This window comes from Mobula birostris, chromosome 3 (genome assembly GCF_030028105.1).
Source record: "Mobula birostris isolate sMobBir1 chromosome 3, sMobBir1.hap1, whole genome shotgun sequence".
Taxonomy (NCBI): domain Eukaryota; kingdom Metazoa; phylum Chordata; class Chondrichthyes; order Myliobatiformes; family Myliobatidae; genus Mobula; species Mobula birostris.
Genome location: NC_092372.1, coordinates 7688965 through 7711741, shown reverse-complemented (window position 1 = coordinate 7711741; position 22777 = coordinate 7688965). Strand labels below are relative to the sequence as shown.

Below are 22777 nucleotides of genomic sequence, written 5' to 3'. Positions count from 1 at the left end.
TGAACTTTAGCCCTACTGAGGCCTCGATACCCTGCTGCTTCCTGCTGTATGTGTGGTGAGAATTGGGCTGTAATACTGACACCTGAAACTGGATTTGCCTTTGTGAAGAAGGGGAAGCCTGAATTTCTAGTTAGGCAAGGACGTATTCAACAAGTGAAGCCTCTGGAAGGTGGCATCCATCAATAAGGACCATCACCATCAAGGACAAGCCCACTCCTCATTACTACCATTAGGGAGGAGATACAGGAGCCTGAAGACACACAAGAACAGCTTCTTCCCATCCAGCATCAGATTTCTGAATGGACAATGAACTCATGTACTCTACCTCAGTATTTTGCACTATTTAAAGTCATAGAGTCACAGAGCATCACAGACCAGAAGTAAGCTCTTCAGCCCATCTGGTCTGTCTAGTCCCATCGACCCGCACCGGGGCCATAGCCGTCCATACCCAACCCATCCATATACTTATCCAAACTTCTCTTAAATGTTGAAACTGTATCAGTATCCTCCACTTCCACTGGCAGCTTGTTCCACACTCTCACCGCCCTTTGAGTGACAAAGCTCCCCCTCAGGGTGCCCCATAAACAGTTCACCTTTCACCCTTAACCTATGACCTCTAGTTCTTGTCTCACCTAACCTGAGTGGAAAAAGCCTGCTTGCATTTACCTTATCTATACCCCTCATAATTTTGTATACCTCCATCAAATCTCTCCTCATTCTCCTACGCTCCAGGAAATGAAGTCCTAACGTATTCATCCTTTCCCTATGACTCAGATCCTCAAGTCCTGACAACATCCTTGTAAATTTTCTCTACTCTTTTTCAATCTTCTTGATATTTTTTCCTGTAGGTAGGTGACCAGAACTGTAAAAATAGTGGGTAAAGGGCCACTGTTGTCTTATTTTCAGCCGATGATGTAAAGCGTTGTGCTAACCGCTATGCCACTGTACCGCTGGGTTACGTCAGCTACATAAGCAAAGATAATGCTGTTCTCTGACTTGTGGGTCTTTAATGCTTTCTGCCACAAAGGCACCCAGAAAAGAGCACCATATCAGGCATGGGCTTCCTTTGGTCCCTTTCCCAGGCAGAACCAGACTGTTTTTAATGAGCAACTCGAGGGGGCACATTCATGTAACGGTTAGCATAACACTTCACACAACAATGACCCAGGTTCAATTTCCGCCTCTCTCTGTGAGGACTTTGTACATTCTCCCTGTGACCGCGTGGGTTTCCTCTGGGTGCCCCAGTTTCCTCCCACAGTCCAAAGACGTGGGTTAATTGGTCAGATGAGTGTCACTGGGCAGTGTAGGCTGGGTGAGCCAAAAGGGCCCGTACCTCGAAATAAAATTTTTTAGATTCGATTATGAGGACAATCAGTCCTCGTTTATTGTCATTTAGAAATGCATACATTAAAAAATGATACAATGTTCCTCCAGAATGATATCACAGAAACACAGGACAAACCAAGACTAAAACTGACAAAAGCATATAATTATAACATATAGTTACAACAGTGCAAAGCAATACCATAATTTGACAAAGAGCAGACCATAGGCACGGTAAAAAAAACGTCTCAAAGTTCCGATAGCCCATCATTCATGCAGACAGTAGAAGGGAGAAACTCTCCCTGCCATGAACCTCCAGCACCATAAACTTGCCGATGCAGCACCATTGGAAGCACCCGACCACAGCGGACTCTGAGTCTGTCTGAAAACTTCGAGCCTCCGACCAGCCCTCTGACACCGAACACCGAGCACCAAGCACCATCCTCTGCCGAGTGCTTTGACCCTGCCCCGGCCGCCGAGCAACAAGCAAAGCCGAGGACTCGGGGCCTTCCCCTCCGGAGATTCTGGATCACACAGTAGCAGCGGCAGCGAAGAAGGCATTTCAGAAGTTTCACCAGATGTTCCTCCGTTCTCTCACGTCTGTCTCCATCAAATCAGGATTGTGCACGGCACCCTACTTGGCAAATAACAGACATCACCACCGGAGTGGCCACTGTGAGCTGTGTTGCGCCGCCACCTTCTCCTCCTTAAAATTTTAAAATTTTAAGAATAAGGTCTTACGATGAAGTGGAGGAAACCTCGTTGTGCAGGATTGGGCAGGACTAATACAGAAATGCAATTTCTTTAGCTTACAGTGGGTTGGCTCTCTGAACTTAATGACAGAGCTGTGATGAGTGTTTTAGAGGTGAACCTATTAAGGTATGGATGAATTCCTTTTTGGTTTATCTGCTGGAAGTATATAATTTCTTCAAAGAAGAAAGGATTCAATGTTGTTTAATGTCATTTCCAGCACACAAGTGTAGAGGAGAACAGAATTAATTGTTACTCTGGATTTGATGCAGCACGAAAAAAACACAGAATAAGATAAAGAACACAATAATAATTTTAAAAATGGCACGGTAGTGTAGTGGTTAGCACAACTCTTTACAGCACCAGTGACCCTGGTTCAATTCCTGCCACTGCCTGTAAGGAGTTTGTCCTTTCTCCCTTGACCGCATGAGTTTCCTCCGGGTGCTCCGGTTTCCCCCCACAGTCCAAAGATGTACCGGTTGGACGGTTAATTTGTCATTGCAAATTGTCCAGTGATTAGGCTGGGGTAAATCGAGGCATTGCTGGGTGGTACAGCTCGCAAGGCCAGAATGGCCTGTTCTGCTCTGTAGCTGTACAATACATAAGTTAGCTTATACACATAGGTTATTGTACGTTCATAAAGTGACTAAGCACAGGAGTGTCTGTACGTAAGGTGACTGACAGGAAGTAAAGTAGTGGTGGCGGGGGACTTTATTAACTTAAAGTAAAATAACATTAAATTGAATAGTTCAGTCACTATTTCTCTGAAATGTTGATCAGCTGTTGGCAGCTTCTTCAATAAACCACTTTACTGATTGATGTCTCGGTAACAGTGACCTGATTTCCCTTGAGCTGCTTGTTGGGAGGCCGATAGCAGGAAGATTTTGTTGTGTATCAGCTCTCGCCCGTCACAAGAAACATTTTCTTTTGAAGGAAACTTCGAACGAATCTCTGGCACTTCAGATTCATGTGTGGTCTAACCAGAGATTTATAGAGCTGCAACAATATCTCACGGCTCTTGAATTCCGTGACAAATAAATGCCTACACTCCATACACCTTTCTAATCCTCCTATTGGCTTTCTGAGTTTTGGATACTGGGCGAATAAAGGAATATGGGGGTAGAGCACAAAAAGGTTGTTGATTTACAGATTCACCCCGAACCCTAATGAATGGTGGAACAGAATGAAAGGACCAAATGTTTTTTTCTTGCTATTTCTGATATTCTTAAACGTTGTCCTGCAATAAGAATGGCACTTCTACAGATGCGTGGTGGAGAGTGTATTAACTGGCTGCATCACAGCCTGGTATTGAAACACCAATGCCCTTAAACAAAAAATCCTACAAAAAATAGTGGATACAGCCCAGTCTGTCACAGGAAAAGCCCTCCCCACCATTGAACACATCTACATGAAACACAGTCACAGAAAAGCAGCATCCAGCATCAGGGACACCCCCCCCCCCCCCCCCCACCACTCAGGTCAGGCTTTCTTCTCGCTGCTGCCATCAGGAAGGAGATACAATGGGCCCAGGACTTGCACCACCAGACTCCGGAACAGTTATCATCAGGCTCCTGAACCAGAGGGGATAACTTCACTTGCCTCCTCTTTGAAATGTTCCCACAACCAATGGACGCTTTACCTCATATTCTTTATATATGTTGCTTATTTATTTATTATCATTGTTTTTTCTTTTTGTATTTGCACAGTTTGTTGTCTCCTGCACACCGGTTAAACACCCTGGTTGGGCAGGTTTTCATTGACTCTGTTATGGTTATTATTCTATGGATTTATTGTGTATGCCCACAAGAAAATGAATCTCGGGGTTGTATATGGTGTCCACAAATTATGTACTTTGATAATATAATTTACTTTGAACTTTATGATATCGAATATTCAGAAAGTAGATTAAACCCTTTACAGGTATCTCCTGCTTTTCAAAAGTTCGCTTTACGCCACTTCACTTTTACGAAAGACCTACATTAGTACCTGTTTTTGCTAACCGAAAGAAATCCGAATAAGAGTTTCGCTTTTACAAAAAAAAGGCGAAAAGCGAAAATAGCATTTGGCGTTTGTTTTGCAGCGAGCTGTTATAGAGGCAGCACGCACCCCGAGCAGCGAGAGTGGCGCTGCCAAGCTCCTTCCCCGGGAACTGCACTCAGCATCTTGGCACCAAGCTGCCATAGCTTTGAACTGTGTCTGTGAGCATCTGTGCTTTATCTCCATTTATTTTGTGCATCTGTTAGCAAAATGTGTCCTCAGGTATCAGAAAAACCTAAGAGAGCTCGTAAGGGTGTTAAGCTTAGCGTAAAACTGGACGTAATTAAGCGTTCGATCGTGGTGAATGAAGTAAGGACATTGTCCACGCGTTGAACTTGCCTGCATCCACCATTCGTACTATTTACACGCAGAGAGAAAGAATTTTAAAAGCTGCCGATGTTACTATTGGTTCTGCTAGTAGCAAAGTGGTCTCTTTTAGTCAGCATCCAGTAATGGGTAAAATGGAAAGTCTATTGCTTGAGTGGATTGATTGGTGTACAAAGCGTGGTGTTCCGTTAAATTATCTTATACTTAAGGAGAAATCAGTCAGTCTTTTTAATAAGCTGAAACAGAAAGCACTGGACGATGGTGATGAAAGTGTTGCGAAAGTGGAATTAAAGGTAGTCATGGGTGGTTTGATCGGTTTTTGAAGCAAGGGCAGCTTCATAGCTTAAAGGTTACTGGAGAGAGTGCTTCGGCTGGTACTGAAGCTGCTGAAAACTTCCCAGAAGAACTGGAGAAAATAATTACAGTTCCTGCTTTTACTATATGTTAGTGTTATTTTAGGTTTTATGTGTTATTTGGTATGATTTGGTAGGTTTTTTTTGGGTCTGAGAACGCTCAAAGATTTTTCCCATATAAATGAATGGTAATTGCTTCTTCGCTTTACGCCATTTCGGCTTACGAAAGGTTTCTTAGGAACGCAGTACTTTCGGATAGCGGGAGAAACCTATACTAGTATTGGTTGTTCATCCATCGTCGTCGATGAAGACCTCGACACCATTATTATGATGATGATGATGATGATGGTGTCGAGACTAGCGCGTGACTTGGATTTAAGTGAGGGAGAGTTGCGCAGCGTCAGCCTCACTGTCTCTTCCCAATTCCCATCTGGATCCAGTGGCAAGACAGAGAGACGGAACTAGGCGCAGTGGATGACCAGGACATCTTCTATGTCTTGTCTCGCTCTACGTTTTCCACAACCTTTGCAGAGACCACCTTCTTGACCATTGGACCTTCCATTGGTTTCATTCGCTCAATCCACCGGAGTCTGTCTTCACATGCTGGGATAGATAACCCCCTATCTCACCGAGGGTTTGAGGCCCGTCAGCTACCCTCACCTGATTTAGCCGGCTTGTCAAAGCTGTTGCCCGGAGTGTGGCCGCTGTCGCATGCAAACAGCTACGGGGAGTCCCAAGTGAGAGCTGAGTGCCAGGTGGGGACAGAAGGTGAACTAACCGCCTTGAAAAGGACGCGACATGTTCCCCCACCAGAGGTGCTACCCCTCCCTGACACCCCATACACCTCATGATATTAAGATAAATGAAAACCCTATTCAGGCACACCTATCCTCATAAGGCATGCTCTCTCATCCAGGCAGCATCCTGGTAAATCTCCTCTGCACCCTCTCTAAAGCTTCCATATGCTTCCCATAATGAGGTGACCAGACTGAACACAATACTCCAAGTGTGGTCTAACCCAAATTTACAGAGCTGCAGCATTGCCCCCAGCTAACGAAAACTAAATTACTGCTTCTGAGCAGTTTTGGGCCCCTTATAAAAAAGGATGTGCTGCTATTGGAGAGGGTTCAGTGGAAGTTCATGAGAACGATTCTGGGAATAAAAGGATTACCATACGAGGACCAATTGATGGCTCTACGCTGGTACTGAAAAGAGTGAGGAGAGATCTCACTAAAACCTAGTGTATGTTGAACAGTCCATGTTCCAAGCCTATACTGGTATTGGTCCCCCACTTCTCCTTCGCTACATCAACGACTGCATTGGCGCTGCTTCCTGCACGCATGCTAAACTCGTTGACTTCATTAACTTTGCCTCCAACTTCCACCCTGCCCTCAAATTTACCTGGTCCATTTCTGACACCTCCCTTCCCTTCCCTTCCTTGATCTCTCTGTCTCTGGAGACAGCTTATCTACTGATGTCTACTATAAGCCCACAGACTCTCACAGCTACCTGGACTATTCCTGTTCCCACCCTTTTACTTGTAAAAATGCCATCCCCTTCTCTCAATTCCTCCGTCTCCGCTGCATCTGCTCTCAGAATGAGGCTTTTCTTTCCAGGATGAAGGAGATGTTTTCATTTTTTAAAGAAGGGGGCTTCCTTTCCTCCACCATCAACTCTGCCCTCAAACACATCTCTCCCACGCACAATGGCTCTCACCCCATCCTCCTGCCACCCCACTAGGGATAGGGTTCCTCTTGTCCTCACCTACCACCCCACCAGCCTTTGGGTCCAACATATAATTCTCTGTAACTTCCGCCACCTCCAACAGGATCCCACCACCAAGCACATCTTTCCCACCACCCCCCCCCACCTTTCTGCTTTCCACAGGGATTGCTCCCTACGCGACTCCCTTGTCCATTCATCCCGCCCATCCCTTCCCACCGATCTCCCTCCCGGCACTGATCCTTGTAAGCAGAAGAAGTGCTACACATGCCCTTACACTTCCTCCCTCACCACCATTCAGGGCCCCAGACAGTCCTTCCAGGTGAGGCGACGCTTCACCTGTGAGTCGGCTGGGGTGATATACTGCGTCCGGTGCTCCCGCTGTGGCCTTTTATATATTGGCGAGACCCGACGCAAACTGGGAGACCGTTTCGCTGAACACCTACGCTCTGTCCCCCAGAGAAAGCAGGATCTCCCAGTGGCCACACATTTTAATTCCACATCCCATTCCCATTCTGATATGGCAATCCATGGCCTGCTCTACTGTTAAGATGAAGCCACACTCAGGTTGGAGGAATGACACCATATATTCCATCTGGGTAGCCTCAAACCTGATGGCATGAACATTGACTCCTCTAACTACCGATAATGCCCCCCTCCCGTCTTACCCCATCCCTAATTTATTATTATTATTATTTTATCTATTTCCCTCTCACAATAACTCCTTGCCTGTTCTCCATCTTCCTCTGGTGCTTCCCTCCCCCTTTTTTTTTTCCAAGGCCTTCCATCCCATGATATTCTCCCTTCTCCAGCCTCGTATCCCATTTGCCAATCAACTTCCCAGCTGTTAGCTCCATCCCTCCCCCTCCAGTCTTCTCCTATCATTTTGAATCTCCCCTCCCCCTCCCACTTACAAATCTCTTACTATCTCTTTTTTCAGTTAGTCCTGACAAAGGGTCTCGACTCGAAACGTCGACTGTACTTCTTCCTATAGATGCTGCCTGGCCTGCTGCGTTCCACCAGCATTTTGTGTGTGTTGCTTGAGTTTCCAGCATCTGCAGATTTTCTTGTGTATGTTGAAAGACCTGGATAGAGTGGATGTGGAGAGGATGTTTCCCTTGGTTGGGGGAGTCTAAGATCAGAGGGCACAGCTTCAGAATAGAAGGACGTCCATATAGAATTGAGATGAGGAGAAATTTCTTTAGCCAGAGAGTGGCGATTTTGTGGAACTCATTGTCACATGCAGTTGTGGAGGCCAAGTCATTAGGTATATTTACGGCAGAGGTTGATGGACTCTTGATTGGTCAGGGAAGGCATGAAAGGTTACAGGGAGAAGGCAGGAGATTGGGGCTGAGAGGAAAAATAGATCAGCCATGATGAAATGGTAGAGTAGACTCAATGGGTCAAATGGCCTAATTCTGCTCCATTTTATGGTCTTAATCACTCTTATCAACTTGCACGGCAACTTTGCAGGACCTATGGACTTGGACCTCACGATCTTTTTTTTTCCTCCACACTGCTAAGAATCCTGCCATTAACCCTGTACTCTGCCTTCAAGTTCGACCTTCCAGAGTGCATCACCTCACACTTTTCTGTGTTAAACTCCATCTGCCACTTCTCAGCCCAGTTCTACATCCTTTCAATGTCCTGTTGTAACCTACAGAATAAGGTAAAGAACACAATAATAATTTTTTTTTTGAAAAGCACGACATGGTAGCACGATAATGCTTTACAATACCAGCAACTCGGGTTCAATTCCCACCACTGCCTGCAAGGAGAAACAGAAAAGATTGTGCAGGCGCTGGAAATCCAGAGTAACACACACAAAATGCTGGAGGAACTCAACAGGTCAGACATTATCTACGGAAAGGAATAAAGAGTCAATGTTTCGGGCCAATACCCTTCACCTAGTCCTGATGAAAGGCCTCATCCTCTCCACAGATGCTGTCTGGCCTGTTGACAACTATCCACTACACCACCAACCTTTGCGTCATCAGAATCAGGTGTGGACTGATTGTGAACAGGGCCAACGAATTTAACCTGTTCTTTAACAGATTTGACATTGTGGCCCCTGCCCATCCCCCACATGATTCATCTGTTGTCGGCCCCCAACCAACACATACTCCACTCTCCCCTCCTACCCCCTCCTCACAGCCCCCCACCCTGCTCTCATGACTATACCCCTTCCCCACATGAAACCACCATGGTGAGCTTCACAGCTGAACAGGTGAGAAGGCAGTTGAAATGTCTCAACCCAAGCAAGGCTGCAGGCCCGGATGGTGTCAGTACCAGGGTGCTCAAAGCCTGTGCCCCTCAGCTATGTGGAGTACTTCGCCATGTCTTCAACCTGAGCCTGAGTCTCCAGAGGGTTCCTGTGCTGTGGAAGACATCCTGCCTCGTCCCTGTGCCGAAGACGCCGCGCCCCAGTGGCTTCAATGACTACAGACCGGTGGCATTGACCTCCAGCCTATGGCTAGGCCACACTTAGACCCCCTCCAGTTCACCTACCAGCCCTGACTAGGAGTTGAGGATGCCACCGTCTTCCTGCTGAACCGTGGCTACGCCAACCTGGACAAGCCAGCGAGCACCGTGAGGGTCATGTTTTTTGACTTCTCCAGTGCGTTCAACACCATCCACTCTGCTCTGCTGGGGGAGAAGCTGACAGCGATGCAGGTGGATGCTTCCCTGGTGTCATGGATTCTTGATTACCTGACTGGCAGACCACAGTACGTGTGCTTGCAACACTGTGTGTCCGACAGAGTGATCAGCAGCACTGGGGCTCCACAGGGGACTGTCTTGTCTCCCTTTCTCTTCACCATTTACACCTCGGACTTCAACTACTGCACAGAGTCTTGTCATCTTCAGAAGTTTTCTGATGACTCTGCCATAGTTGGATGCATCAGCAAGGGAGATGAGGCTGAGTACAGGGCTACGGTAGGAAACTTTGTCACATGGTGTGAGCAGAATTATCTGCAGCTTAATGTGAAAAAGACTAAGGAGCTGGTGGTAGACCTGAGGAGAGCTAAGGTACCGGTGACCCCTGTTTCCATCCAGGGGGTCAGTGTGGACATGGTGGAGGATTACAAATACCTGGGGATACGAATTGACAATAAACTGGACTGGTCAAAGAACACTGAGGCTGTCTACAAGAAGGGTCAGAGCTGTCTCTATTTCCTGAGGAGACTGAGGTCCTTTAACATCTGTCGGACGACGCTGAGGATGTCCTACGAGTCTGTGGTGGCCAGTGCGATCATGTTTGCTGTTGTGTGCTGGGGCAGCAGGCTGAGGGTAGCAGACACCAACAGAATCAACAAACTCATTTGTAAGGCCAGCGATGTTGTGGGGATGGAACTGGACTCTCTGACGGTGGTGTCTGAAAAGAGGATGCTGTCCAAGTTGCATGCCATCTTGGACAATGTCTCCCATCCACTACATAATGTTCTGGTTGGGCACAGGGGTACATTCAGCCAGAGACTCATTCCACTGAGTTGCAGCACAGAGCGTCATAGGAAGTCATTCCTGCCTGTGGCCATCAAACTTTACAACTCCTCCCTTGGAGGGTCAGACACCCTGAGCCAATAGGCTAGTCCTGGACTTATTTCCATCTGGCATAATTTACATATTATTTAATTATTTGTGGGTTTATATTGCTATATTTATCTCTATTCTTGGTTGGTGCAACTGTAACGAAACCCAATTTCCTTTGGGATCAATAAAGTATGTCTGTCTATTTAACTCTCTATCTATCTTTAATATCACCAGCATACGTCAGGAAATTTGTTGTCATGTGGCAGCGGTACACTACAATTATGATAATAAAAAATCTGTAAATTGCACTCAGAATATATTAAAAAAGTTAAATTAAGTAAATAGTGCAAAAGGAGAGAAAAAGTAGTGAGTTAGCATGAGAGACAATGTGGGTAGTTCATTAAAGGACCTGAATAACCCAAGTCTCTGTCTTGTTGCCCCCTTTTCCTTGGGTTTCAGTACCAGCTGGTGGCCGACCTGTTCCAGGAGGAGGACTCTTCAGCTCCCACTGGCAAAGTGAAAACGGGAAAAATAAACGTTCGTCCTCTCAAGCCTGCCATGAAGACATCCAGCAAAGAGCACAAGAAAACTGTTGGACATCAGGTATGGGCTCCATTTGGTCCCGTTCCCAAGCAGAAAGAGATTTTTTTTAAATTAGCGGCTTGGGGTGGCACGGTAGTGCAGCAGTTAGTGTAACGGTACTGCAGCAAGCGCCACCAGCGGCCGGGGTTCAACTCTGGCACTCTCTGTCAGGAGTTTGTATGTTCTCTCCGTGACCACGAGGCGCTTCAGTTTCCTCCCACAGTCCAAAAACATACTGGTTAATAAGTCATAGGGTGTAAAAGGAAGGAAGGGTGTGATGGTGGGGTGGAGATATATTTCTCCAAAGGAGGTGTAAGGTGTTCCTTCCCTCACTGGCCACTGGCCTGCAGGTCACCCATGGGCAAGGTGTAGCACCTGTTTACCCCCCCCCCCCCCAACCACCGCAGTCAGGGTCACGAGATGCCACAGGAGCAGGAGGTGGATATCACAAGTCCTGGTTATGCGACCACGGACACCAGGCAGACAATCTATAAATAGTATTGATAATGGCTGGGGTCACCCGTCTTGTAAAGGCACTGCCCAGAAGGAGGCAATGGCAAACCACTTCTGTAGAAAAATTTGCCGAGCACAATCATGGTCACGAAAAGACCATGATCAGCCGCATCATACGACATGGCACATAGCTAAAGAGCAAATTAGAATGGGGCCCATTACCATGCAGTATCTCTAAATAAAATTCTAAAATTAAACTCTTAAGGTGAATAGGAGGAAAATCTACTGGGCTGGATTGCACAGGACTTGGCCTGTATCTCAACTTTACACCAGCCCTTCCCAGATCCTTGCTCATCCCTTGGTGACCAGGCTTTCGCCAGTACTGAAGACCTGTACTAGGACTGTTATAGAGTTACACAGTCAAGTCCACTTACGAGTGGCAACTAGGCCTCAGGTAGAGCAAACTGCAGTGGCACTCGCACACCGCCCAGATGTCTTCTCAGGGCAGATAGGGATGGTTGAAATCAAATCAAGACTACAATATATAAAAAAAATTATTAAAATATTTGAAGAGCACTCATTTAACAAACTTACCAGCAAGTTGGTGGGTCTTATTGACAGATCCACAACGGTCGTCAGTGTGGTTCATCAGTCACCTACTTTTGCCTTCAGTTTCCAGCCTCCTGAAGCTATCGATTTCTGGCCTCAGTACCTCAGCTACGGCTGTCTCTTGTCTGCACAACAGTTTTCCAAGTCTGAGTGAGCACTTTCATGAGAGTGCAGTAAGCATCTTTTCAACACACACAAAATGCTGGAGGAACTCAGCATGTCGGGCAGCATCTATGGAAATGAATGGACTGTCGTCATTTTGGGCTGGGACCGGCCATCAGGACTGGAAAGGAAGGGGCAGGGGAAGGAGGAAAAGCTGGAAGATGACAGGTGAAGCTAGGTGGATGGAAAAGGTAATGGGCTGGAGAAGAAGGAATCTGACAGGAGAGGAGAGTGGACCATGGGCGAAAATGAAGAAGGAGGGGTACCAGCAGGTGAGGAGAAGAGGTAAGAGGCCAGAGTGGGGAATAGAAGAAGAGAGAAGGGGAGGGAGAAATTACCAGAAGGAGAATCGATGTTCATGCCATCGGGTTGGAGGCTACCTTGGTGGAATATAAGGTGCTATTCCTCCACCCTGAGAGTGGCCTTGTTGTGGCAGAAGAGGAGGTTGTGAACCAACATATTGGAATGGGGATAGGAATTCAGCTATTTAGCCACCGGGAAATTCCATTTTTTGGCAGATGAACACCCTTTCAGTAAGTTAAAAGTGGAACATTTTTAAGTAAAGCAATTTTGTTATGTCATCTTTCTGGTGGGGGTTCTCCTGGGCCCACCACAGGAAGCTTTCATCATGCATTCAGATATCTCATAAAGTATCATCTACCTATCATCTAATATCATCTATCTCATAAAGTTTCAAGCCATTCCCTGACTAAATATCAATTTTTTTGCTAATAGCTGTTGTTTTGCACACTCTGTTAGTATATTGTTTCAATCCTGTGGGGTGGGAATGAGCTACACTTACTCTAGGACCGAGTTCAGTGAGTAATTGGATCCCAGCAAGTCAGGTTTTCCAGCAAGGCTTTATAAGGCATTGGTCAGGCTGCATTTGGGATATTGTGAGGAGGTTTGGGCTCCATATCTAAGAAAGGATGTACTGGCATTGGAGAGGGTCCAGAGGAGATTCATGAGAATGATCCCGGGAACGAAAGGGTTAATGTATGAGGAATGTTTGATGGCTCTGGGCCTGTACTTGAAGAATAAGTGGGGATCTCATTGAAACCTATCGAATATTGAAAGGCCTAGATAGAGTGGATGTGGAGAGGATATTTCCTACACTGGGGTAGTCCAAGACCAGAGGCATAGCTTCAGAATAGAGGGATGTTCTCTTAGAACAGAGATGAGGAGGAATTTATTGAGCCAGAGGGTGGTGAATCTGTAGAATTTATTGCCAAGTTGTCGGGTATATTTAAAGCAGAGATTGATAGGTCCCTGCTTAGTCAGGGCGTCAAAGATTTCTGGGAGAAGAGAGGAGAATGAAATGGAGAGGGATAATAAATCAGCCATGGTGGAATGTCCGAACATATTCGATGGGCCAACATACCTTCTGGCACCCATCACTCTGATTATGTGGGTTAACACCACATGGAAACAAGCAGATGAGGACTCAAAGGAGCCGAGCTCAGGATGAAGGGGAGTGGGTGATGGAACCTGTAGCCTTCACTCCCACCGCAGTTGTCATGGCTACCCCTGATCTTGCTGCCGCTGGCTTGCTTCCCTGCACACAGTGAGGCTGCTGCAGTAATCTGTTAGAGTGCTTTTGGCTACTCCCTGCCGGACAGTCCGCAGCCTCTGCTCTCCGCTGCACACTCCAGACGCTCAGACTGTTTTGGAAAAGCTCTTTGATGTCATTAATTGCTTTCACAGCAAAATTAGAATCATTATTTCACCAGGCAGGTGAACTGCATGCATTCTCTGTAAAATGTAGCAAGTAAATCCATAATTATTTGAGAAGTGTCTTGTACAGTCCAACATTGCCTGGATTTGACTGGTTTTGAATGATATTTTAACCTTTTCTGTAAATTAGCAGTAAAGAATTCAACCATGTTGAAGTAGAAACTTGCTACGGTGTGTATCGGGATCAAAAAGCAGCGGGTGACACAGTGGCGGGGTTTGCGTAATGCTTTACAACGTTATCAACTGTGATCCGGGTTCAATTCCTACTGCTGTCTGTAAGGAGTCTGTACGTTCCCCCTGTGACTGCGTCGGTTTCCTCCACGTTCCAAAGGCATACGGGTTAGGGTTAGTAAAGTGTGGGCATCCTCTGTTCAGAATCAGATATCTCTGACATATGTTGTGGAATTTGTTGTCTGGGACGCCACAGTAACAGAGTGGTTAGCATGACACTATTACAGCTCAGGGGTCGAAGTTCAGAGTTCAATTCTGCGTCCTCTCCATGTACACTCTCCCCATGACTGCTTGGGTTTCCTCCGGGTGCTGTGGTTTCCTCCCACATTCCAGAGACATACTGATTAGTAGGTTGATTGGTTGTTGTAAATTGTCTGGTGATTAGGCCAGGGTTAAATCAGTGGGTTACTGGGCAGTACAGCTCGAAGGGCCGGAATGGCCTGTTCCACACTGTATCTCTAAATAAATTCAATACCTGCATACACATGAAACTATTGTGTGCACTTCTGGTCACCTACCTACAGGAAAGATATCAATAAAAAAAAAACGATATTGAAAGAGTGCTGAGAAAATTTACAAGGGCGTTGCCAGGACTTGAGGGGGGAAAGTACATGGATGGGAGGGGCATGGAGGTCCGTGGTTCTGGTGCAGGTGAATGGGGCCACGCAGAATAATAGTTCAGCATGGACTAGATGGGCTGAAGGGCTTGTTTCAGTGCAGTGGTGCTCTATGACTCTTTAACTAAAGCTCAGCAAGTTATTATCTGCAGAAAGGGAGGACGAGGAGTCTCCACTGGCCCATCGATTCTTCAGTTTAAATGAATTACAGACGTGAATTCTGGACAGACTCCAGTGAAGAGGAGTCCTCGTTGCTTTGCTAGGCCATAAATTGTAATACTAAAGGAAAGCTAATCTAATTGCTGTTTTAAAATTGCATCTTGAGCCAGCTGCACTCAAACAAATGATTACAGTGTCTTTGAGGTGAACGTTTGTTGGTGAGAAGGGTTGCTGTAGAAGGTGACCATGATTCATAAATTTGATTAATTTTGTCACTTTCTAATACCTAATCCCTTCTTTCACCCTGTTTGTGCATGTCACTCTGTGCAGCCCTGCTGCAGGCTGGTTTTGAATGACAACAACAAATCTCATGACGTATTGCAGTGCTCTCGGAGGCTCACCAACTCCTCTCCTTTCTGAGGAGGCTGAACAGAGGTGGACTGTGCACATCGAAACTCATGCCATTCTACAGTAGTGAGCATCCTAACAAGCTGCATCAGCCAGTGGTACGGAAACTGCACTGCGGCGGAGAGGAAGGCTGTACAGTGGGTAGTCCAAACTTCCCAGTGCACCACCAGCACCGGCCTACCAGCCAACCATGAAGGATATTTATACAGAAAGGTGCCGGAAAAGGGCCAGTAACATCAAGAAGGATCCCACCCACCCTGCTCATGGAGTGTTTGTCCCACTCCCATCAAGGAGAAGGCTACGTAGCATCCATACCAGGACCACCAGACTGAACACCAGTCACTGTCCCCAAGCAGTAAGGCTGATCAACACCTCCACCCACTAACTCCACTGTTATTTTGTTATTTCCTGACCATCACCTTACGTACAGCCTAGTCTCGTTTTATGGACATACAATCAATCAATCTATAGAAGCTATCTTATGCATTTATGTTTATCGTGTTTTTATTATTACTGTATTCTTGATCTTATTGTATTTTTTTTTGGCACTGCATCAGATCCGGAGTAACAATTATTTTGTTTTCTTTTGAACCTGTGTACAGGAAATGACGTTAAACAATCTTGATGCTTGATTCTGTTAATCTGATAGATTGCAAGTTTGGTTCCAGTATGTGCAGAGGAAGGCTGGTCACATCGAGTGATATTATCAACTGAATGAAGCTTGTGGGACAGGGGCAAGGGGGCTAAGATTGAAAAGGACCACTGACTACTTGTAGGTGCCAGCAAGCTGGCAGGAAATATCCATCATGGTTCCAGAAAGCAGAATATTGGATTAGAGTGTAAAATTGTTATTTTCCTCGTATTTTCACTTGATCTATTCTACGTCCTATGTCCCATGATGAATCTCAGAAATGTATGCTACACGCATATTTTGATAATAAATATATCTTGAACCTATGCTTGCTTGTATTTCAAAGGTTCATTTATTATTGATGTATGCCGTATGCAACTCTAAGATCTGTCTTCTCCAGATAGCCATGGAACAAAGGAAACCATGAAAGTCAATTCAAAGAAAAGCAGCAACCTCACCCTTCCGCACAAAAAAGAACTGTACCTCAATCGTCAATTTCTCTGCCCCCCCAACCACCCTCACCCGCACAAAATGCAACAAGAACATCAAGCCTCAAATTCACCTCCCCCACACAAAGAAAACAAGAAGAATGGGCAAAAGTACATAAGACCCAAAGGACTGAAAAAGTCCATATAAAAAGTATTTTTAAATAATCAGCAATATACATGTAACCTTTCAGTGAATTTATTGCTTATTTATTTATCAGTATTATTTTGCTCTTTTTGTATTTGCACAGTTTGCTGTCTTTGCAAACAGATTGAACTTCCAAGTTGGTGCGGTCTTTCATTGATTCTATTATGGAGTTATTGAGTATGCCTGCAAGGAAATGAATCTGAGGGTTGTATATGGTGGCATTTATGTACTTCGATAATAAATTAACTTTGAACTTATGGGAGGTCCATAACCAACAGGTTTTGTGCCTCACTCCTGAATTCCCAAGAACCTTTGAATTGCAGTCACCAGCTCCAATGAGCACAAATAATCAGACTGTTGAATACTTTCTTGTACGATAAGATAGACTCTTGACCTCACAATCTACCTCATTATGACCCTGCACTTTACCATCTACCTGTGCTGCATTTTCTCTTAAGCTGTTACATCTTCTTCTGCATCTGTAGAATTCCTGTTGTTTACACCTTATTCTGCTATTGTTTGACTTTGTACTCAGTGCACTGTGTAATCAATTGATCAGTATGACCAGTGTGCTTTTCACTGTATCATGTGGAAATTATGAGTGTTGTTGAAGGGTCTCGGCCCTAAATGCTGACTGTTTATTCTGCTCCAGAGATGCTGCCTGACCTGCAGATTTCCCCCAGCACTCTATGTGTGTTATACTGTATCCCCTGCTCTAAAATGAGGTAATGTGGCAGCTCCACACTTGGAGCATTGTGTTCAGATCTGGTTTAGAGGGTGCAGAGGAGATTTCTCAGGACGCTGCCTGGAGTAGAGAGCATGTCCTATGAGGTAAGGTTGAGTGAGCTTAGGGCTTTTCTCTTTGGAGCAAAAAGTGACCTGATAGGGGTGTACTAGATAAGAAGAGGCATAGATCGCGTGGGCAACCCGAGACATTTTCCTAGGACAGAAATGGCTAATACCAGGGGGCATGGTTTTAATGTGATTGTAGGAAAGCATGGAGAGGGGGATGTCAGAGGTAGGTTTTTAATACAGAGAGTGGTGAGTGGTAGATGCAGACACATTTAGAAGACTCTTATATTGGCAGATAAATGATAGAAAATTGAAGGGCTGAAGGGCCCGTTGTGTTTAATACTCTGAGGGCCAACCCTAAGCACTTGCATTGAGGTGTGGGTTAAACTATTCTGTAAGTGCAAGACTGGACACAGAATGTAAAGGGTGAAAGTTGTTGCATCTGTGACTGTAGATGTCCATCCTGTAACAGAACCTGAAACGTGTTGCCCAGGAGATCTATCTTCTCTCAAATGAATGGAGTTGGTTTATTATTGTAGCATGTAGGGAGATGCAGTGAGAAGCTTGTCCTGTGAGCCATTCACACAATCCATCGAGGTAGAACGATGACAAGGCAGGATACGGTGTAACAGTTCCAGAGAAAGCCGGAATACGTGGTGATGTTTGCACGCTATCCCCAGCACACTCTCGGCTGTGTTGGCTGTTAACTCAAACAACGTATTTCACTGTGTGTTTGTTTATTGAGATACAGCACATTCCAGCCCAGCAGTCCCCCGGTTTTAATCTGAGCCTAATCGTGGCACAATTTACAATGACCAATTAACCTACCAACCATGTTTGGCTTGTGGGAGGAAACCAGAGCACCCAGAGGAAACCCACGCAGTCCAGTGGCGAATGTATAAAGTCCTTCCAGGCAGTGGTGGGAATTGAACCCAGGTGGCCTGTACCGTAAAGTGTTGTGCTAACCACTACGCTACCAGCCACTCATTCGATGGACATGTGACAAATAAACTTGAATCTTGAGTCGCATACACTATAAGGTCCAAGATCACAATGCGGTAGACAGTAAGATTCTTCGCGCTCTGACACAGATAGATACAGTCCTATGCTCCTCTGTTAAGCTGCATTTGCTTCTCTGCGGCCTAAAAAATTGCGGAATTTGAGAGATCCATTTTCCTTTCAGTTTCGGAACTCACTGCATCTGCTGATGGAGACGCTGAATGCCACGACACCGCATTATGTGCGCTGCATCAAGCCAAACGATGGGAAGTGTGCTTTCTCGTAAGTATTATGCATTGATCAATATGGTACTCTGTCACTGGGTGAAGGGGTTTATTCCAAGGTCAGGGTCATGCATACATTTTAACTTGGAGTACTGCAGAGTTGCAGTCTCTAGAATCTCCAAAGTAATTTGCCTACAGTTCTGGTCACCCCACTGTAGGAAGGATGTTAGGCTTTGGAAGGAAGCAAAAGAGAGTTACCAGGATGCTGCCTGGATGAGAGAGCATGTGCTATCATGAGAGGCTGGACAAACTTTGGTTGTTTTCACTGGAGTGGCGGAGGCTGGGGGAAGATCTCATAAGAACATAATGGTTGATAAGATTATGAGAGGCGTTGACAGACAATATCGTTTCCCAATGTTGAAATGTCTAATACCAGAGGGCATGTATTTAAGGTGAGGGGGGGTAATTTCAAAGAGGATAAGAGAGACAAGTTTGTCACACAGAGTGGTGGGTGCCTGGAATGTGCTGCCTGGGGTGGTGGTAGGGGCAGAAATATTGGAGACTTTTAAGGGACGTTCAGAAGGGCACGTGAATGTGAGGAAAATGAAGAGATATAGACATTGAGTAGGCAAAAGAGATTAGTTTAGTTGCCATTTGATTATTAATTTATTTGGTTTGGCACAACATGGTGGGCTGAAGGGCCTGTTCGTGTACTGTACTGTTTCATGTTCTAATAATGTGCTATGCACGTGGCCAAGTGGTTAAGGCGTTCGTCTGGTGATTTGAAGGTCGCTAGTTTGAGCCTTGGCTGAGGCAGCGTGCGTGTCCTTGAGCAAGGCACTTAGCCACACGTTGCTCTGCGACAACACTGGTGCCAAGCTGTATGGGTCCTAATGCCCTTCCCTTGGACAACATCGGTGGTGTGGAGAGGGGAGACTTGCAGCATGGGCACCTGCCGGTCTTCCATACAACCTCGCCCAGGCCCGCGTCCTGGAAACCTTCCAAGGCGCAAATCCATGGTCTCAAGAGACTAACAGATGCCTATAATATGCTATGGTACTATTTCATGTTTTAATAATGTGCTATGGTACTGTTTCAGTTCTAATAATGTGCTATGGTTATCTATAGATGTACTATTTCTGGGTTTGGTGTGTGTATTATGTTGCTATTGGAATATTGGGATTCTGGTGTATGTAGGTATTGTAACATGCTTTATCACTACAGTAAAGAGTAACAGAACGGCGACAATTAAACAAAATTAAAGCTCATCTGTTTCAAATTAACGAAAAAAGTAGAAAATAGATCAAAAATTAAATTAAATAAGTAGTATAAAAAAAGAGGGAAAATAGTGAGGTAGTATTCATGGGTTTATTGTCCATTCAGAAACCTGATGGCGGAGGGGAAGAAACTGTTCCCGAAATGTTGAGTGTGTGTCTTCAGGCTCCTGTACCTCCTCCTTGCTGGTAGCAATGAGAAGAGGGCACGTCCTGGTGATGGAGGTCTCTAATGATGGAGGCTGCCTTTCTGAGGCATCGCCTTTTATAGATGTCCTCGATGCTGCAGAGACTAGTGTCCATGATGGAGCTGGCTGAGTTTACAACTTTCTGCAGCTTTTTCCGATCCTGTGATTAGAATATTGATCTGGTATTTGAAAGTATTGGTAGTTGCCATTGGCAATAAGTAAGTACAGTTTTTTAATTCATACCTATTACCTTGACAGTGTGTTTAAATAGATGTAGTCATCACACTGGAACAACATTTGTTTTGTAATTAGAAACCTGCTGTGTGAAAGTCCGATAGCAACAGTACACACTCACTTTCTAATGCCAAACTATCAGCCTCAAAATAACTGTTCACAGCTTATAGTAAACAGTTGGACCATTTGCAGTTTCTTTATTTCTTGCCTTGTTGACGTGACTTACTGATATTGAGACAAGTCTGTTATTTGGCTGGAGGTATTTTTTTTCCCAAAGGCAATCTTGGGCAATAATGCACAAGTGAGATATTTATTTTTAAAGCCAGGAAAAGCTATCTATCAGCACCTGCTTCTGTTGGCATGCAGGAAAATAAAATATACTGCTACTTGTGAAAAATGGCCTTTCCTTCAAGCCATGGTGCTGGAAGTAGCTTTCTGTATTAACAGATGTTTATTCTACTGTGAATATAAAGTAGCTTGCTGTATTAACAGATGTTTATTCTACTGTGAATATAAAGTAGCTTGCTGTATTAACAGATGTTTATTCTACTGTGAATATAAAGTAGCTTGCTGTATTAACAGATGTTTATTCCACTGTGAATATAAAGTAGCTTGCTGTATTAACAGATGTTTATTCCACTGTGAATATAAAGTAGCTTGCTGTATTAACAGATGTTTATTCCACTGTGAATATAAAGTAGCTTGCTGTATTAACAGATGTTTATTGTACTGTGAATATAAAGTTGAGAGAACAAGATATGGATGCAGGAAAGAAACACGGATGGTAGTTTGCCTCCCAGGTGCCAGGGTCCGGGATGTTTCTGATTGTGTCCACGACATCCTGAAGTGGGAAGGTGAACAGCCAGAGGTCATGGTACATATTGGTACCATCGACATAGGTAGGATAAGGGAGGAGGTCCTGAAAACAGACCACAGGAAGTTAGGAAAGAAGCTGAGAAGCAGGACCTCAAAGGTAGTAATCTCGGGATTACTGCCTGTGCCATGTGACAGTGAGTACAGGAATAGAGTGAGGTGGAGGATAAATGTGTGGTTGAGGGATTGGAGCAGTGGGCAAGGATTCAGATTTCTGGATCATTGGGACCTCTTCTGGGGCAGGTGTGACCTGTACAAAAAGGACGGGTTGCACTTGAATCCTAGGGGGAACAATATCCTGGTGGGGAGAGTTGGTAAGGCTATTGGGGAGAGTTTAAACTAGAATTGCTGGGGGTGGGAATGGAACTGAAGTGACGGAGGAAGGGAGGTTGGCTCACAAATCGAGACAGCTTGGAGACAGTGCGAAAGGGAGGATAGGCAGGTGATAGAGAAGGGATGCACTCAGACCGATTGTTTGAGATGTGTCTATTTTAGTGTAAAGAGTATTATGAACAAAGTGGATGAGCTTAAAGCGTGGATCAGCACTTGGAGATATGATGTTGTGGAATGGCTACTTCAAGTGCCAGACTTTAGACAGGGAGGGAGACAAAAGAGGTGGGGACATGGCACTGCTGATCAGAGATAGTGCCACAGCTGTAGAAAAGGAGGAAGTCATGGAGGGGTTGTCTACGGAGTCTCTGTGGGTGGAATAGCTCCACTGGGTGTTTTTTATAGACCACACAATAATAACAGAGACTTCAAAGAACAGATAGGGAGACAGATTCTGCAAAGGTGTGATAATAACAGGGTTGTTGTGGTGGGAGATTTTAATTTCCCAAATATTGATTGGCATCTCCCTCGAGTGAGGTGCTCAGATGGGGTGGAGTTTGTTAGGTGTGTTCAGGAAGGTTTCTTGATGCAATATGTAAATAAGCCTGCAAGAGGGGAGGCTGTACTTGATCTGGTATTGGGAATGAACCTGGTCAGGTGTCAGGTCTCTCAGTGGCAGAGCATTTTAGAGACAGTGATCACAATTCTATCTCCTTTACAATAGCATTGGAGAGAGATAGGAACAGACAAGTTAGGGAAACGTTTAATTGGAGTTAGGGGAAATATTAGGCTATCAGGCAGGAACTTGGAAGCATAAATTGGAAACAGATGTTCTCAGGAAACGTACGGAAGAAATGTAGCAAATGTTCAGGGGATATTTGCGTGGGGTTCTGCATAAGTACGTTCCAACGAGACATGGAAAGGATGGTAGGGTACAGGAACCGTGGTGTACAAAGGCTGTTGTAAATCTAGTTAAGGAGAAAAGAAGAGCTTACAAAAGGTTCAAAAAACTAGTTAATGATGGAGATCTATAAGATTATAAGGCTAGCAGGAAGGAACATAAGAATGAAATTAGGAGAGCCAGAAGGGGCCATGAGAAGGCCTTGGTGGACAGGATTAAGGAAAACCCCAAGGCATTCTACAAGTATGTGAAGAGCAAGAGGATAAGACGTGAGAGAATAGGACCAATCAAGCGTGACAGTGGAAAAGTGTGTATGGAACTGGAGGAAATAGCAGAGGTGCTTAATGAATACTTTACTTCAGTATTCACTATGGAAAAGGGTCTTGGCGATTGTAGGGATGACTTACAGCAGACTGAAAAGCTTGAGCATGTAGATATTAAGGAAGAGGATGTGCTGGAGCTTTTGGAAAGCATCATGTTGGATAACCACCGGGACCAGATGAGATGTACCCCAGGCTACTGTGGGGAGCGAGGGAGGAGATTGCTGAGCCTCTAGTGACGATCTTTGCATCATCAATGAGGATGGGAGATGTTCTGGAGGATTGGAGGGTTGAGGATATTGTTTCCTTATTCAAGAAAGGGGGTAGAGATAGCCCAGGAAATTATAGACCAGTGAGTCTTAGTTCAGTGGTTGGTAAGTTGA

The 22777-nt window shown here is 45.1% G+C and overlaps 1 protein-coding gene across 1 annotated transcript in view; it reads left to right on the top strand.

The window, feature by feature from the left end:
• The window catches only part of myo5b (myosin VB), a 281336-nt gene that overhangs the window by 180070 nt on the left and 78489 nt on the right, over positions 1–22777 (top strand). The window contains exons 15-16 of the mRNA XM_072252190.1: positions 10500–10643; positions 18235–18332. Coding sequence (XP_072108291.1) covers positions 10500–10643; positions 18235–18332 — 242 coding nt within the window. The remainder of the gene's footprint in view (positions 1–10499; positions 10644–18234; positions 18333–22777) is intronic.